At 38.1% G+C, this 19,854-nt stretch overlaps 1 protein-coding gene across 1 annotated transcript in view; it reads right to left on the bottom strand.

Annotated features, from left to right (window-relative positions):
- CTDP1 (CTD phosphatase subunit 1) overlaps nucleotides 1-19,854 on the bottom strand; it is a 112,971-nt gene that overhangs the window by 21,981 nt on the left and 71,136 nt on the right. Inside the window, exon 12 of the mRNA XM_063325771.1 lies at nucleotides 18,085-18,272. Within this exon, the coding sequence (XP_063181841.1) occupies nucleotides 18,085-18,272 (188 nt within the window). The remainder of the gene's footprint in view (nucleotides 1-18,084; nucleotides 18,273-19,854) is intronic.

Here is a 19,854-nt window from a genome sequence, read left to right as displayed (position 1 = left end):
TCAAGAGGTTGGTTTTAGTATTAAAGATTTAGTAATGCTAAAACTCTGCAGAAGGTGACAGCAAGTATCAAAGAAATTTAAATTGATAGAGTAAGGGAAAACTTTCAAGGCTTGCAAGCATTTGTGTCACTGTTGTTGACCTCTTCTGGAAGATAAACCTTTCTACTAAGAACATGTGCTTTTCCCCTCCTTTCTTCTACACTTTGATGCATTATGTCAATAGCATCTAGAGAAAGCTATTTTTATTGAGGACAGCTTTTAATAACTGGCTGCTATTGATCAAATACTTTAAAAGAAAACTATCATTCTAAAGAACATATTTGACTGCAATGTTACGTAGTTTTACAGCTGTACAAAACGGGGCAACCAGACTCTGTGTGCTGGATTACCCTTGACAGTAGAAAACTCAGGTAATACAAGTATTATCAGGTGCAGCTGGAGCATAGTGCAAGAAACACCAGGCACAATTTAGATGCGCTGATAGAAGCTGGGGCTCTCTAAGACCCCAGATTTCTGTACTGCAACTCCAGAGGATGTTCTCAGACAGGTGAAAAAAAATCAGTAGAATAAAGAAAAAAGCAAACAAACAAAAACCAAAACAAACCCTTCGCAAAGATAGCACACTGGGAACATCCTCCTGGAAACATCCAATTTGACTGCATGGAGCCACCTCAGTTCTGGGCAGTTTATAAGCTATCCAAAAGTGGCTGCCCTGCTGGAAATTGTGCACCTCGGAGGTGTTGGACCTGAATTTGCATGATACCAGCTCAGCTTCAGCCTTTTCATGTCTGTGATTATAAAATGGAATCACAGATTTTTTCAGAGTTGGAAGGGACCTCTAGAGATCATCTAGTCCCACTCCCCTGCTGAAGCAGGATTGCCTAGAGCACATTACTCAGGACTGCATCCAGGTGAGTCTTGAAAATCTCCAGAGAAGGGGACTCCACAACCTCCCTGGGCAGCCTGTTCCAGTGCTCCGTCACCCTCACCATAAAGAAGTTTTTAATGTATTTAGCTCTTAATTAGATTGCTCAAATATTGTTTACCCCATGTTCCCTACTCCTTCATTGCACAGTGTGGCCCCAGCCTTGCTTCTAATGCCTACACAGTACTGCACAGCACTGAACTCAAGCAACAAAAGCCAATGAGGAGAGGTGCTCTGCCGGATCTCATATTCACAAATGAGAAGAGGCTTGTTGAGGGTGTGAAGGTCAAAGTCATCCTTGGCTTCAGTGACCACCAGATGCTGATGCCGTCAAAGACGACAAGGTCTTGTACCATAGGCATCAAATTGTACACTAGGGAAAACGTGAGCTTGTTGCTGAATGGGGCAGGGGACCCAGTGACACAGGACATGGTAAAGGCTGAGGCATGGATGCCACCTTTGCCATAGTCTTTATTAGCATGACTGGCCTTCAGAGAGCAGGGGGAAGGGCTGGAACAAGGAAGACATACCTTCGGTGGAAGAGGATGAGGTCAGGGAATGCTTAAGCAAACTGGACACACGTAAGTCCATGGGCCTGATGGCAGGCATCCACGAGTGCTGAGGGAACTGGCAGATGTCACTGTGAGACCACTCTCAATCTTTAAGCAATCGTGGTGTTTGAGAGAGGTACCAGATGACTGGAGAAATGCAAATGTCACTCCTATCTTTGAAAAGGGCAGGAGGAGGATGCAGGGAACTACAGGCTTGTCAGCTTCACCTCAGTCCCTGGGAAGGTGATGGAGCCACTAATCCTGGGAAACATTTCCAGGCACATTAAGGACAAGGTGATCAGGAGTGGTGAGCATGGCTTCATCAAAGGGAAATTGTGCTTGCCCAACCTGATACCCTTCTACAATGAAAAGACTGGCTTGGTAGATGAGAGAAAAGCAGAAAATACTCCACTAAGGCCTTTGAAACTCTCTCTCATAAAATCCTTATAAGAGAAACTGTTGAAGTCTGAGCTGGATTAACAGTGAGGTGGGATGAAAACTGTCTGAATGGCTGGGCCCGAAGGGTGGTGATCAGTGGTACAAAGCCTATCTAGAGGCCGATAACTAGTGTGTAATCCAGGGATTCATACGTGGTCCAGTCGCGTTTACCATCTTTATTAGTGATCTGGGTGATGGAACAGAGTGTACCCTCAGCAAGGCTGCAGATGACACAAAACTGGGAGGAATGGCTGACAGGCCATCCAGAGGGACCTCAACAGGCTGGAGAAAATAGGCTGACAGGACCCTCATTAAGTTGAGCTAAGGGAAGTACAAAGTCCTGCACCTGGGGAGGAATAACCCTATGACCTGTACAAGGTGGGTGCTGACCAGCTAAAAAGTAGAAAAGAACTTGGGGTTCCTGGTGGACACCAAGTTGAACCCCTGGTTCATGAACCAGCAATGTGCCCCTGTGGCAAAAAGGGCTAGTGGCACCCTGGGCTGCAGTACGAGTGTTGTCAGTGGGTCGATTGAGGGAGGTGTTCCTTCCCCTCTACACTCAGCACTGGTGAGGTCACACCTGGAGCACTGTGTCCAGTGCTGGGCTCCCCAGTACAAGAGAGACGCGGACATTCTGGAGAGAATACAATGAAGGGCCACAAAGATGATTAAGGGACTGGAGCATCTCTCCTATGAAGAAAGATTGGGAGAGCTAGGACTGTTTATACTGGAGAAGAGAAGGCTTGGGGCAGGGAATGGGGTGGGGTGTGGATCTGATTAACGTGTACAAATTTCTGAAGGGATACTGTAAAGAAGACAAAGCCAGGCTCTCTTCAGTGGTGCCCAATGACTGGACAAGAGACAACAGGCACAAAGTGAAACACAGGAGGTGCCATCTGAACATCAGGAAACACCTTCTCCCTGTGTTGGTGACTAAGCACTGGCACAGGTTGCCCAGAGAGATTGTCAAGGCTTCATCCTTGGAGATGCTAAAAACTGCATCACTACCACCTTGCCTCTCTAGCCCTTTTGAGAACTCCCGTCTTAGACATAACTATTTCATGCTTCTCAGTCATGAAACAACAGAAACTTTATGATCAAGTGAAGAGCCTGATTCTCAACAAATGCTAGATTTGTCCTGCAGAGATATGAAATAATTAATCTCCCTTGTTATGGGATATGCTCCCAGTGCTAAGCACCTTGGCACCCATCTGAGGGCCAGCAGAATTTGAGGAGACAGTATTCACCTCTGGCACCTCCTTGCCTGTTCTCCCTGTCCTCCACCCAAACACATTCCAAATTTTTTGGAAAAAAACAGCAGCATGCTGGTCCTACCTCCACAATAGAACTCGAGCACAGAAATGGGCAGACAGATAACTTGCTATAATGATATCTACTTTTCTCATAATTTTCATAAAACAGTGTTCCCGTATAAGAAAAAAATCTGTACACATTACAGATCATTAAGCTTTGTCCAAAAGTAAACCTCAAAATAAAAGCATAACTATAGAAGTGTGCCATCTTATAGTACTCTCTTCTCTCATCTCAAGACACAGCCCAGCTGATTACTGATACAGATGGTGTCTGGTAACAGGAAAAGTGCAAGACACTTACTTGAATGAATGAGCAAAATACTGATTCTCAATTTCTTTGCCATCTCAGATTTAGGTCCAGTTTCATGCCTTACCCAAATTCTAGGATCTTCTACAAGTTCCAAGTACAAAAATCACTTACATGGCTACTTTTTGTGACAGATATTCCTCTCCTGGAGCAATGCTGTCATCTGCTTAGAAGCCCATTTACATACAGACAACGTGAATTTGATTTCTAGTTTCTGTTGGGTACATCAAAATTCTGGTGGGCTGCTTGCTTTCTTAGGTAAGCATCCTAAACAGGAATTTAGTTTATGGAGAACTGACTTAATTATTGCTGCTTTTCACCTATAAGTCTTCCTGCAGGCTGTAAATACGATCAATATACATAGCCAAGAAAAGACTTTCTAATATAAATTATAATTTTTCAGTGTAACTGGATGACAGTAGATTCTTACAGACAACATAATATAGGAGTAAAGCCAACTGTAAAATTGCAGAGAAAACTCTGAAAAAAAGCCTGAGGGAAACTGCAATCTCTTCTGTCCCCAACTTACTGAATATTCAGATTCATTTTCTCAAGTATTTTTCATACAATTTTCTTGACATCCACATGCACATTGTGTACCAACAAGACTAATCAGCAGCTGGAACACAACTGTAATTTAATCTGCAACTTAACTGAAGTTGTAGTAGGTGTATTTTTAGCAATAGCTTGGAAACGTGGGCCATTAAATTCATTAACAAGCTTGAAGATATGAATGTTTCATCTACTTAATTGAGTGCTCTTATATAAAACTAAGCCATGCATTCATTTGGTTATATGGCTGATTTTGCCATTCATCAGTGCCACTCCTGTAATTTAAGCAATTTACCACTTGAAATTTTAAAATAAAGCAGTGCACTGCGATGTCCCAACATACAACTGATCAAGAAGAAATAATACAAAACTGTCTAGATATAAGAGACTATCAAAAGCGTTAGAAAAGGAATCTAACCCTGAAAGCATATAAAAGTTTAAATGGAATAATATTCCAGGTGACTTATTTACTGTTGTTCTGTTGACAATGTACATACTGAGAAAATGCATTTGGCATTCATGCATATAGACCATATGGCTGATTAAAGACAGAAAGAGTTTTACTTCAGATGAGCTGTAAACTCATCCTGTGGATTGAAGGTGCCTTACTGGCTAGAGCACAGCAGGCAAGCTCTTAGAATTAAATCCTAGCTTAGATTGACCTAAAGGAAAGGGTGAACTCTAAGACCCCTCTGGGAGGCACAGCAAAGCATTGCTTCAAAGGCACACTCCTGATCTGGGCTAACACCCTCATGTAGACGCAAGTACCACACCACACGCTCACTACCACCATTTACTTCTCCACTGAGAGCTGGGTACCCAATACATACACAGAGACTGCTGCTTCGTTTCCCACATCTTCTTTCAAACATCTACCACCATGTGTGCTATAGTTTCTTCGCTGTTTTATTTTTGAAGAAATTTGAAAGAAATCATACATCTGCACAACTCTGGTACTCTTGGTTTAATCTACCAATAATCTCTGCTCCTCACCCAATCATATCATCATCATCTGGTTTACGCCAACTTCGGAAATGTGACCACTAGGAAATCATTTGATCTGAGACTAGGCAAGCGTAAAAAGAAAAGCGTACAACAACTCCACAGAGAATATAACCTACATTTTGTGAAGTCGCTTCCAAATAGGAGAGGATTAGAATTTTCTGAACAAAACAATATTTTTCTATTATACATTATTATCATGCTGGCCGGTCATGATGCTAGTACATTTGGATTAGGCCTTATTACATTTAAGTAACAAAATCATAGCTGAAAAGGTGATCTGATAGCATATAAAAGGAGCCAAATCCTGCATAGCTCAAGTGATAGCCTACCCAGCAGCAGTGTTACAAATTATTTTTTTCTTTTTGTAGCTGAATGACATACAGAAATAAAACAGAAAATTCTTTAAAACCAATGGAGAAATAAATTATACCCCAATTACTGGCAAATTTATTTTATGTTTTGCTAATTTTGTTTCCTGAAGAGCTAGAGTAGTTTAAACTATGCTTTATGATTTATGAGTTTTTAGACTTGTCTATGTGAATTTTTCCATATGAGATCATAAAGCTTAATCAATTTAAATCAGAAATAAAAACTTCTTTACCACAGCAGCAGAAGAAAACTAAAAATAAAAGCTAAAAGTGAAGGACATACATATCATCTCTGAAGGTTTAAGATATTAATAGAAAGATAACTTCTATTTAAACACCGATCAAAACAGTATAGCTTCTATCTCAAAAAAGCCTCTGGGGAACAATTCCCTCAATCGGATAGCATATAATAGCAAATGAAGAGGAAAAATATTTTTCACTGAGATGATAATTTTGAGGTTTTTTTACTTGTATTAGAGCATTCCATTCAGTCTTCCTAAAAAGAAGTGTTCAGTGCCAACCTCCCTTTCTAACACTGTTGCCCTCCCTTGAGGCAGATCTCCCAGATATCCTTTCATTTGTCATTTGTGGAAATTGTTTATGGTAGGGGTTTTTTTTCATGTGTTTTTTAAATAGAAATGTGATATTCCTTAAACAACTGATTTAGTCAGGCATGCCTGTCTTTTTTTTTTTTTTCTTTTATAATATCAAATAAAATAGTATGTTGAAAATAGCATCACACATTTGTGTTCCTTAGACCACACCTACCTACCAATAACTTTCAGCATCTGTCCATCCACCTGTGGGTTTACAAGGGTGTAGAAAACCCACTCCTCTGCACCTGCTACTGGCATACCGATGCTGCAAACCCCCCGCCCCCCTCCGAATAAAACTAACACATACCCATTTTTCAACCCAACGTTTCCTTATGGTTTAAAGTTAATCCCCCAGGCATAACATACCATAGCTACACCGCATAGCTCTAGAGAAGGAGGAGGAAAAAAAAAATCCCTCTACTTTTATAGGGCATTCATAGTAGATTTGAGACCTAGTTTAATTCAATACTGGAAAAAACTTGAAAATCAAATCTTGGGCAAAGAAAGACCTACAGAGACCTTTTTGTTAGTAAAAACTTTCTAGGAAGATTATACAGAACAAAGCACAGCAAATTGGGTATAATCTTTTCATAGCAATAGAATTTTGAATCCTCTGTGAAAAGCAATATATGAAGCATTATAACCCCTCCTGTGCATCCAACAAAGAAAAGACAAGTAAACAAGTTAGCTAAAAAACATAATTCAGGCACAGCAAATGAGTAGGATATTGTTGCTATATTTGAAATAATGGTATTTGCAAAAATGTGTATAAAAGCTACGTGATTCAACCTTAAAAAGATTTCTTAAGAATCTTAAGATAACTCAATCAGTAACGTAGCTTTCAAATAGCAGGTAGCATTAACACCTTAAACCTTTAACACAAATTTATTTTCAGACTAATTTCTCTATGCATCTATCACAAACTCCTGCAACGTTTTCACAGAGGGTTGTGCATGTCTATAAACGAGGCATAGAAATACATATTTAACTCCCTAAATCACCTGAAATGTAGACTAAAAGAGAGAATCCCTCACTGACTTTTACCAAATCTGTGTGTTCCTCGTACTCCTTTAAAAGAAAGCAGTATCTCTACCCAGATACAAAAAAAAACCCCTCCAGAACAAAAGCAGACTTTATACAGAAGTGAACAATGCCCTAAAACCAGGCAAAAGCCGAATACTGTCAGACTACTGTGATGGCAGATGGACCTAAGGAGTTAGTGGGATCCTTCATATCATTAACCCTCTTCAATGAGCCCGACAAACCTTGCTGGACAACAAGAAGTAAAGTTCCAGGTAAGCTCTGCTTGGTAGCCTTTGTAGAAGGTAGATGTCTTCCCACTGGAAAAACGTGAGAATATTAAGCTGACACAGATCAATTTCTGAAAGATGGATCTGCCCTGCAGGCAGCTCTCCCTTGCCCTCGCTTGACTAAGCGACTTGCCCATAACAACACTTCTCTTGAGCCCAAGAGAACTGTCACTTTTCTGATATGAGGAGAACCTGAAGAGCAGTGAGCAGTCTAAGTAGTAAATCGTTTTCTATGCTAGGAGTGACAAAGAAGCCTCACAGTTCTCCTGGTTGCTGCAGATGTGAAAAGTAGTTTTGCTCTAACAAAATGATCTTGCATGGTGTGGGGGGGAAAACCCCTCTGCCCTGCCCTTCCCCTCAGAAAACACGCAGACAAGCACTGCCCGCAGATGACTGCGTCCTCCGGGCAGAAGTCATGCTGGATCTTCCATTTTGCTCTAATAATCAGAAGGGGGAAAAAAGCAAGCAGTTTCTCTAACAAGACAGCCTAAAAACTATATTCTGTAATAGCTTTAAATTCATTATGGAGTAACCCAGCATTTTACAAGGAAAACCGATGATGCTTAACCTCATTAATGTGGAGACAGAACTCCTCGTCATCCTGGTGGTGCTGTTACAGTACTTGCAGTGTCAGACACAGATTGAAAGACTAGCAGTTACCTAACAGACAAATGACAACTAAAACCAAGGAAAAGCTTTAAACATTATAAACACAGCGGAAATTCTTCCTGATTTGCTAAGAAGGCTACAGGTTTGCTTCTACAATGATTCAAGTCTACTGAGCAATATATGGCAAAAGTTAAATGTGAAATTCTTTCAGGCTGTTGTTTAAGATGATTGCTTTTTTCTGTTTTACACAGGTACAGTCAAACCTTCATATCACCACAATGAAATTTTAGAGGCAATATTTTGGTGAAATATGCACGCAAACTAACCTGACATTTGAATAGTTATTTTCTCTACTGTAGAAGTCTTCAAATAGTCCTTCAAAAGAAAGACTGGCTTAGCAAACTGCAATGTTACTTACACTTGCAAATGAAGCACAACCCATTATATATATTATTTGTGAGGCCATAGTATAACAGTGCATAAGAACGCTAAGTATGTTTACAGTCAAATTATATGACTGGCATCTTTAAAAAGAAAAAAAGAGAAGTCTAGTTTAAAGATAGTAAGCGGTGTGATAAACAGAAGCATGCTGGCAAGTAGATGCAATTTTAAGAGTAAGATTTCCAGCTCTCTTGATTCCTCCTGCATGTTTTTAATTCTTCACTGATAATTATAAAATGCTTCCAATATGGTGTTATAACATTTGTCACTGACTTCTCTAGACGTCTGCAATTACTTTCTAATACTGTTGAACTTCTCTGATTAAAAATCCACTTAATTTTCAAATTTCAGTTAAAGCTGCAGAGATCAACGAGTAAAGACACTGAATAAATCACCAGTATATAGAGAAGCCTTATCATAAAGATTGCTATAAGGAAGGAATCACTTAAGAGCTTGGACAGTTTTTCACTTCAATCAAATCTACTTTTCATGAAACAAAGCTACCCAAAGAAAACAAAGCATGGGCTATGACTACATTTTTCAAGTACAGCTATTCTTTGCATGGTTTGCTCTTAAAAATAAATTTTTTCTGTGTTGAAACAGGACAAGAAGAGTCAGATTTACCTTACTAGGTGTAGGTTTTCAGAGTTGGTGAAATAAGCTATCTCCCCAAACTATTTTTCTCCAAGGAGAAAAGAAAAAACATCTTTGGAGGAAACAAACTGATTTATTTAAAATGGTTTCAAAAAGCTATTATTGCCCTTGCATTGATTTTGTCACGTAGAAATTTGGGATAACACAAGAGGTTTCAAGTAAAAACATTCCTAAATGTAAACTTATCTTTAACGTTTAGAGTGGACACTCAGTTCAATAATGATAACTAAGTACTGAAGCAAAATATGCTTTGCATGCCCAGAGCCCTCCTCCTTCTTAGAGCCTTCATCAAAATCACTGCCAAACAGAAGCAACACTCAAATTCTGCAGAACAGCCGGCTCATGTGAAAACAGCAAGATGTGCTGCCAACAGGAGCACTTGTCTTTAGAAGCTAATCCTGGATTTCAGTCTGGAGTGTTTCACCATCGCTTCTGGAAAAAAAAACCTAATTGAAGCTGCAGTAATTTTTTATTTGCTTATGTGTACTACACACAAAGAGTCTGTTTACTTCCAAACTGTCATTTAAACATGCTCTTACCTTGTTGTAACCATGAGAACTATCGTTATATCAGGAAAAATTTGTCCCACCAGAAAACAACAAAAGTTTCCACTTTGGAGGTTGAATTCAATCAACACTTCCAGGGAAAAGGAATTTGGTGGAAGTGTCAACTCTTATTGCTTCAAGATACCCCTCTTGAATAGCTGCTTAAAATCTTCGCAGGAGTACTGTGCAGACTGGAAACACGCTAGCTAGTTCAGGTAGTTGTATCACCCATATCAGTAAAGTTTTAAACCCAAGGAAAAAGTCTTGCAAAATTTTTTAATCAGAATTTTCTGTTCTATAGAACATATATTAATCACATTGTCTTATTACCCGAGGCATGTTTTCTTCTCAGATGTTGAATTTAGAATGTTGAATTAGACTGAATTTATACGAGTTTAGACTAATCAAGGTAATAATTACAGAGACAAATTTTGGCTGTTCTCTGTGAAACAAACTCAAACTTTTCCCAACAACTTGAAACTTCAGAAGTGCAATAATCTATTAAATTGGAGACATCACATCATCCATATTAAGCTTCCTTTACTGGCTCCACCTTAAGAACAGGAATTTCCAGGGAAGTACCTTCAAGCTGACAAATGCCACATATCACTGCAAATTCTTAAAGCAAATCAGCTTTTTCCACAACTGGGAGAGGAGGTAATTGCCTGTCAGGGATCTTTACTTTTGTAGAGTTTAGGTCTGTTTTTTCCCCCTACTCAGTGATTATTCATTGTCTTCAAAGTTTGAGTGGGTTTCCGCCTTTGGTGAGGACACATACTGGAGCTCACTAAAATGGAGTGAGATGCTCATTAACATCTAGTATTCAAGTAGGAAAACTGCATTTATTTACCAAACTACATCAAGGAACAATAACGAGCTGCTGCTGCTAGCCAACGTATTGTGTTTGAGTGTGGATTCACTATCTCATTGCCAGTATCAATAAATGGGCTGCATTTGCTTTCTGAATTTTTCCAGCAATCTTAATTGGGTGCAGATATCTTAAACCACCCAAACAAGCTGCAAGGTTCAACCTAATTCACCAATGCTTAACGGAAATGCTGCTTCTGCAATACAAAGATAGATTTAACAAGTTTTCAGCGAACACAGTCTTTAAGATGAGCTGTTTTCCTCTGAAATCCCACAGCCTGCAGCCAAAACCACAGTGCAGTTTTAGAAATGGGTTTATACCACAGTTCGGGCCAATTCCAATAATTAACTCCATTTCTTACAGAGGGAGATCTGAATGGGAGATATACAAAAGGACATCAGTATTATGCATGACTAAACTCTACTGCTCCAGAAACTTAAGCAGTTCAGAATAACCATACACCACAGAGATTCAGATTAAACACCTGAAGCAATGACTTGGAAAAAGATATATCAATGAGAGCAAAATAAAGTTAAATTTTTTTTCAAACAAAATTTTCCAATTACCTACAATGGCAAGTAATTGTTTACTTTAGGATTTGTTCTCTCCAGAATTAAGCATAATGTTTCCTTGAACATCCAAGTGTTGACCAAATACAGAAACATTGATCTCCTTTTCATTTTGAAGTTAGACATACTGACTGTCCCTTTAAAATCTACTTCAAGGGAAAAGAGTAAATGAAAGATTTAATTCTTAAAATGAACTTCACACAGTGTGTTCTAAGGTGATCTTACAGAGAGGCTCTTCACCAGACAGACTGCGTGACAATTAAGTGAGCTATCCTGATGCAGTAAGTGATCCAGGAGGCAGGAAAGGATGACTTTAAACTACCAGTGTTTCTCAGTTCAGATCTGCAGCTTTTCTATATTCTAAAGATCTAATCAACAGTATACTTGCTACATTTAGAGAGGAATTCTAAAAGACTATACAGTGTAATAACACTAAGACTTTAATCATGAAACAATGCAATGAGTCGCTGGGATAAGAAAGCAGAGTACCACTATTCTTTGGCAAAATGCTTGAATTTCTACAATTCTTTTGTCAGTCGTATTTGAGATATGCTGTTGGCTATTAAGGGTACTTTCAACAAGACTTTGATCATATACCACTTAGTTCCTCTAATACATTTTGAACAGATTGTCACTGAAAGAGTTTTTGAAAAAATTTCAGATGACTATGAATAACAACCACAAGGCTCACAGCCTGGGAAGCATCAAACTGTAAAAACTTAGGTCGCAGGATTCTTAAATCTGAGTGTCTCAAGACTGGGAACTGAAAGAAACTTATAGTGACAATGAATATACCGGTTCAATTAGGATGAAAGGTGTCATCAACAAAATTCTGCACAGGAGCTTGCAGCAGTCTTCTGGCAGCAAGAAAGCAAGCAAAACTATAATTTCTGTCTTCTTGCAAAGTGGCTGTTGAAAGGAAGTGCTACTATGTTTGAAAGAAAATAAAACATTTAAAAGAATACAAGATATTCTTAAGGTAGTGCATAAAATATCACTGTTCCTTTTAAAAGTCTAGTAAACAGGTACAGAAAAGCCAATTGAGGGATTTCTGAGATTCTGAGTTCTCAGTTTTCCTTGATTATGAACTAGTAAACCCTTTCTATAGATAGCTGAAGTTTTACCTTGCACATTATGAATCCTCTAACACAGCTGTACTTTAAATCACAGTTCTTATTTGTTAAGACAATAAAGAATAGACAGCTTGACAAAACTTGTTTTAGAAGAACTCAAAGGACAGCTTTAATATGCAGACTCTTTGTGATCAGACTGCCAAAAATGAGTAAAATAATTTGCTTTAGTTCAACCAGAGTTCAAAGATTTATTCTATGTAGAGTTTCAAAGCCTGGAGGATCCCTGAAAGACTTCAGGTCAATACCACTCTGTAGCAAAGTAACCTAAAATGCTTTTCTTGAATTTAGTAAGAAGTATGTATCAGAAACTCAAAATGTGAATGTATAAAAGCAGAAAGCATTTCAGATGTTTTGAAATTAAGCTGAAGTCCAATTGAAAAGTACCATTTCATACTCATCTTTTATAATTTACCCATTTGTTCTTAAAATTATGGTATCTCCATCAGTCAAAAATATAATCTACTCAGGATTGATGCAGAAATTATAAGTAAGAAGCTTTGCTAAAGAAAACACTTCATTGAGCTATAACTTTTGTAAAGGAGGTTTAAATTCTGCAAGAAAAAATTTGTTGCTAAAAGATTAAATATCGCTTCCAGTTATTAGATTTCTTCTCACTAGTTATTCAGGGGAGAATACTTCCTTCTTAAGCTGAAAAACATGTCTTAACACAAGTATTGAAATTTCCATTCCAAAGTAAAGAAATTCTCAGCAGAGCAACTCTTAGGCCTTACATCAGATTTATACAAGCTGAAATTACCGAGACTGGAACTAAACACTGTAAAAAAACTGGCCTTGGCACTGTGAATTGAAAGCATTCAGAAATAAGTTTATTAAATTAAGAGTGCACTGGGAACCTGAACAAAACCTATGAAAAATCAAATGAAAAATCCATAAAGGTCTTCAGTGAATACACGATCAAACCTATCTGATGTATGTGGAGTCTAAATAAAGTTAACTGCTTAACAATATGTACAGAGAAAAGTGTGGTTTATGAGCATACTTCAAATAACGGACATACTTTTTAGCTGTAACCTTTCATGACTAAAATAATCCACTCCAACACTTCATTGCATCACTGCATCGATCCGTTTCATGTTCGCAACCTTCCTCCTTCATTCCTGCTCCCCCTCAGGGGAAGGTATCTCATGATGGTGGCCAACCTGTGCAAAAACCAGAACAAAAACCCAACCCACCTCCCCACACCAGAAAACCACCCTTTATCAAACATCAAGCTGCAAAAGCCCATGGATGTGCAGTGAACTGTGCTTTAGCACCAGAGGGATGCAAAACCAGCGAGCTGCCTCCAACCCCTTGTGCTTCAGGGAGGCCTCACACACAAGACCTGGAACGTTTCAGTAGTTCCAACACCCAAATGGTCTTTCCCATGAAGGAGCAGCCACCACTGCTTTACTTCTCCACCACTTCCTGCAGTAATAACGAGCCCTTAAGCTTATTAGAAACTGGAGACCTCTGAGGAAGACTCTCCCTATGACAGCAAAAAGAATACTGCTACAACAGTTCAGTTTCCCACTTAAAAGTTATTAAAAATTACAACGTATTGATTCTATGAAAAATAATTTTATGGCATAGGTAAATGAACTACATTATTTCTACTTCAGTGCCCATAAAGGGATCCTGCATATCAGGGTGTTTGCAGCATGAGCTATCCTTCAAAAAGCTGAAGGATTCCAATGCATCCTTTCCCTCAGGAAGTAGAACCTGACTGCAAACCTTGCACTAGAACATACAAACACAGAAATGGAAGGGTTCACCTGGACTATCAGTTCAGAATCTCACAGGAACATAAGTACTTGGAAACTAAACTAGTATTATGTGATATTTTTTTTTCCTGCCAACTCCCACTCACCACTAAATACTTCCAATATCTTAAGAGAAATTTTAGATGTATTATAGAAGACCACATGCCACAAATATATGGCATGCCACTAGAAGACAGCAACAGAGATGGCACATCTCAAATTCCTGTTTTGCTACCCCTTTAACATTTCAATTTATTAAGTGAAGTGCACCCAATTTCCCAGCTACAGTAATACAACCGAAGCATTTCATTACCTGTTTTCAAAGTCTGCTCTGCATCAGAAAATAGGCAAGTCAATAGACACGTAGCACGCTTACATGTGCTGTACAGGGCTTCACTTCTCTACTAGAAATTTCCACGATCTACAATATGAAAGATGCTAAACCCCAGCCTTTGACATATTGCCCTGCTAATTTTCTCAATGGCATTATTTATTTCATGTGCCCGTCCATCCTTCTACCAAGTATATTCTTTTTGAGACTGCCACAGCCTCTCACCTGATTTTTCCTGTTGCCACAAAGACCAGTATTAAAGCATACTAACATGGAACCTATTTGTTCAATACACGTTATTATGGCAACTACTTCACAATATGGAAGCTTAAGGTAAGGGGAAATATGAGAACGGCAAACATGCTCACTGTCACTCAAGTCTCAGGAGACAGTAGAGCGAAATCAAAATGCACTTGAAAAATAAAGCAAACTGTGCACTGACAACTTAAAGCTTAAAATATCTCATCTAATTAGACACCCCTTGCTGCCAGGTATATACTGTGCAATGGAAAATAAACATTCAGTTTTCTCTATTTGTACTAGGCTCAAAAGCTTTTTCGTATTATGAATCACTAATCATTACTAACACCTATTAAAAACACCTATGCACTTTCGTGATTTATAACTCTCTATTCATAACTTACAGCAATAAGTTTCATGCATGACGTGTTTCAACCACCTGAAGTGGAATTTCATTCTAAGCAGAAAATTTTAGAAGAACTGTGAGGGGGCTCAAGTCCAGCTCCTGCTGAAGTCAGGCTCCTCATTGCTTCAACAAAAAGTGGATCAAAGCCCTAAACAGCATTTTTTTTTTTTTTTAAATTAGATAAGAAGCAGCATGGAAAAATACTATCTACAAAAAACTCAAGAATATTTAAGAATAAAAACTTGTTTACCTCCTTTAGATTTTCTAAGCAAAAGCAAGCTGCAAATGTATTTTATTGTTATGCAGGTCCTAATCACAAGAGGCTGATCAAATGTGAATAGTATAAACAACTGTTTTTTTTAATTTACTAATTTCTATTTTATCTTTTTGCACAGTATGAAACTCCCATTCATTGTTTGGCCTATGCAGTACCCTTTTAACACGACACATACGACAAAGGCAGGCATTTTATTAAGTTGCATGAGAAGCTATGCTTTTAAGACAAGTCTAGGCTGTCAAACTGCAACCTTGGTGCATGGTACCTACCAACAGTCAGAAAAGTAAGTGGATGTAGCAAAGATGCTGCATTTCCCCTCCCCCTCTCAAAAAGTAGCTATTAGATTTCTCAAAGATGACTTCTTTCTCCATCCTTGAGAATTTTAGAAGTGGCACCAACCAGAGAAATGATCAAGGTATTCTGTTGATTTCAAGACTGAAGACTAACATTAAACAGAAGCAATACATTTCTGTCTTGTAAGTGCCGTGGTTCCAGTGTCAGTCACTACTGTAAAGGTGTAATGGAGCAGTGGAGTGTTGCTCACCAGGAACCTACAGTCTCTGCAGGCCTCATCAACGCTAGGAATGAGCTGAGCCAGAACATGAGGGTAGAGGTACTGGATGATATTTGGACTGCCTTTCTCTTGTAGCTTTTGTTTTCTGGAAACATTAATAACTAAAATATGGACATCAGGGTGATCACAACAAGTTGCGAAATAATGATTTGAACAGCTGGTCCAGGGTGGATTTACATAATGAATAGCTGGGACTGGCCTTTAGAATACAAAGCCTCTGTATTCCTGATGTGGCAAGAAGTGATGGCGTTTGTGGTAACAAATAACTCAGGACTTCAGGCTATATGACAGCAGAAATAATTTAAAATTATTAAATACAATTTCAGCCTCATTATGCTCCTCAAACCCAAAGACTTCAATTTTCACAACAGAAACTTCAGATCTTGCTGGGACATATATGTTTGTATAGTGCTTAGCTTTTAGAAATGCGGTCCCCAGAAACTGTAGCTATTATTTGTGTCGGTGGGGCTAAGGTTCTGGAGATTTTTATCCTGTGTTTAAGAATTGTTCTTGTATTACCCCTCTGGTACGGTATCTCTTTAGCACATACAACACTGACTGACCATAAAAACGTCAATTTAAAACTTCAAACTTAAAATGGAATTAAGATGATGGGTGGAGGCTCCTTTCTATCAAGCAGAATTTCCTGCCTTGCAGACACGGGGTCAGCACCTGAACCAGCAGTTCATGAGTATGTTTTCCAGCATGCCATTCCGGTTCAATCCTGGATGCAATTTAACAAAATAGCAGGGAAACTCTTAAGAGGCAGAAAGGTCAAAAATAGAAAAGTTACTTAAGAAGTCCTCTCGAAGACTTTACTCTAGCAACAACACTACCACCTCTACATGGCTTTGAGTGCAGAAGTATTTCCAAGCTTATTTATAACTTTCCTATATAGAGCAAGTGTTAATTACAAATGTACTTTCTCTATCTTTGCAAACCATACATGGGGAATAGTATTTAGCAATAACAATACGCAATATTCCTTAATACAATTCTTCTTGCCTTTTGTTTTTCAGAATTTGGCGCATTTTCTACGCAAGAAAACATCACAGTATTAGGACAAACTAACAGCGCCATGCCACCACCGTGCCTTGCTGCTTGAAATGGTATTCTAGAAATACTAATCACTGGCTTGCCTTTCCTCTTCCAGACTCCATTTAAGAGGGAATTCTTCTTCTACCTATATGAGTCAGATTAAATTCCTATATCTTTTAGACTGACATTTTTCTGAAGATGCTCAATGATTAGACATACCCACAATAAACTAAAAAGGCCTGTGCAAGCTTCCCATGTAGCTCTTTCTCCAATAAACTCCTGACACAGCAACCAAATCAAAATCCCAATCAAAATCTCCTCATGAATATTTATATATTGCATTCTGTGGTGGTTTTTGCTATTTCTCTCATACATTCTTTGTGTGCTAGAACAAAGCTCACAAAAGTTAAAATAATGTAAATAAGTCTCCTAAGTCCTACTACTTATATTGTCCTCCTTTAAGGAAAAACTATTAGAACTTAAATTCTTATGAGTGAGAACAGAGTCTGGTTATGAGAGGAGAAAGAAACTGCAATGTACATCTAAGTCATATTTGCATTTTTAGAAATTTGTGGTATAGGATGATGATCCCAGCAATTCTAAATTAAAAGTGCTATAATCTTAATCTTATATTGTTCTCCATAAATTGTTAGTCTTAAAAACTATTAAGGGGCTGCAGATTGAGAACCATTCCTTAACGTATTTCTAATATGTACTTATTTTACCAAGTTCTAGTTTCCTAGCAAATTGGTTCATAGCCACCATTCAACAGTCAGCGGTGGGACACGAAAATCATTTTTGCAGAAGAGACTAGGAAGTTTAAATTTCTTTCTAAGAGACTAAAGCAGACAACTGTCTCAAGAACCTCATTTTTATGAATTTCCCATGCAAAAATACCTCAAAAATTCAGGATGAAAAAACCATAACTTTCCAAACCCAGGCTTTATTTTACTCAAAGTAACACGGCAGAGGACATTGTCCTATATCTGCTCAAGGATCAAGACTACTTTAAAATCAATACAGTTCAGTGGTCTTTGGTTCTTTCAAAACAGGCAAGATCCTGGTTCTCAACAGACATCTACTATGACCATTGCCTTAAATCAATCCCAAAACATTGCAGAGGTAAGCTTGACAATTTCACCAAGTTACAAAAGAAGTTACCTACACACAGAAGTTAACAACATAAAGACTGCATTGCCAAAAAGCATGCTGAATAGCACATGAACACAATGAAACATCATTAATGCTTCTTTTTACGTTTGAAAAACTCATACCTGGGCACACTGCCTGTTAAGCTTCTTTCACTTGAAGATGATGATGACGATGATGAGGATCCGGGTCTCTGCTCTGTTTTCATTCCTAGAGTCCCTGTTGCACTAATCAGAGGTTTTTCACCATCCTCTTCTGGCTTTTTTTTTTCACTATCACTTTCATCACTGCCTTCTCCTAAGATGTCATCCACCTGCCAAGGAGTGGAGAGTCAGTGTATCTGCTAACAGACTATTCTATATCAATCTTTCAGAATTATTGGATTGCTCTTAAATAATCATTAAGAATATCCTTCAACTTTCCTTGACCTTCTCCTTGAAAATTCAAATCAAACCCCAATGTCTTCAATACGGTTTCTGTAGCAGGGTCTAGCAACATTCTATTTGAATTAAATATATTTAGTCGATGTTTAACTTAAGATAGATATAAGTATACTCACATACATGATACAGTCACTTTTGAAGGTGTTTGCATTTTATTATAACAGCATGAACAGCTATAAACAAGAAACTATTATGGAAGAAGCGCTGTCATGAAATTAAAGGGACAGATGCTTTATACTATTATAACATATAACAACATACACTTTATACTATACATAATTTATACCATTATAACCTACACAATCACTTGGGCAAGGGATATTAAAATCTCTAGCTAATAAGTATTCTTATATTTACAGGTATTCCTTTATAGATAAATAACTTTAAAGAAGTGTATTCCTAAGTAATACAATATGAATGGAACAGAACGTACAGAAGCCCATTCAAACCAGATTGTCTGCTTATTCTAATTAATGAAGGCAAATCTATCAAAATATTTACACATTTCATTAAATAATTGTTTGGCCTTTGCCTTTGAAAACTTAGCATGGGATTTGATACTCCTCTAAGAACAAGCTAATTTGCTTCTGACAGGTTGGAACTGCTGAAACCATCATTAAAAGCAAATCATATTCATGAGCTACCCTGCTGAGCTTCAAAAGGTTATACTCTCTTTGACTTGGCATTCAACCGTCAGAAAGATATGAAAACATGTGGAGACAGAGGTGAAGATCCCTACAGTGTCTCTATTTTTATGAATAGCAGAGGACATAGAAAGAAGCTATGTGTATTTCTCTACTGATATTTAAGAATTTTTCCTAAAAGCAGCTCATATCAGCATAAGTTAAAACAGGCTTTGCAACCACTCTCTGTTGTCACTAATACCACACCTGCTTTACCAAGAAGAAAAACTCTGTATCTGAACGTGGCCCAAAAGATTTTACACTGCTTTTCCACTGATCTTCCGAAAAGCTGGAAGAAAGCTGTAAGAAAGTCACTTATATCTCATCTTTCGTAAATGCACCTCTGATTTCTTTGTTTACTTTGATATGCACAGAAGGAAGATCAAAGCTGCTCTCTCTTTATCAAACTAAATGCAAGAGATCTACATCTAAGTTAGTCGTACATATACATGCCCCATTTCTATGTAAGGGCATTGTAAATGCACATATAGAAATACGGCAAAATTTGAAAATCATTGCATATGAAAACAATTAATGTGGGATGGTCCTTACAAACTGCTCTAATTAGAAAGGCTCCCAAAAATACAGATTCCTGCCTAACTATGGACTAAATTGCAAACTGTCCTGAAAAATACAAATATTACCATCTACATCTTCCAGAATTGTCAAAGGAAATGGAAAACAAACTATGCTTTCATTGAGGCAGCAAGATTTAAGCTCTTCATTTGAACAAATTAATAGGTAAAAAAAGCACATTAACATTTAGGAA

The sequence above is a fragment of the Chroicocephalus ridibundus genome, chromosome 2, assembly GCF_963924245.1.
Source record: "Chroicocephalus ridibundus chromosome 2, bChrRid1.1, whole genome shotgun sequence".
Taxonomy (NCBI): Eukaryota; Metazoa; Chordata; class Aves; order Charadriiformes; family Laridae; genus Chroicocephalus; species Chroicocephalus ridibundus.
This window is presented reverse-complemented; position numbering and strand designations above follow the sequence as displayed.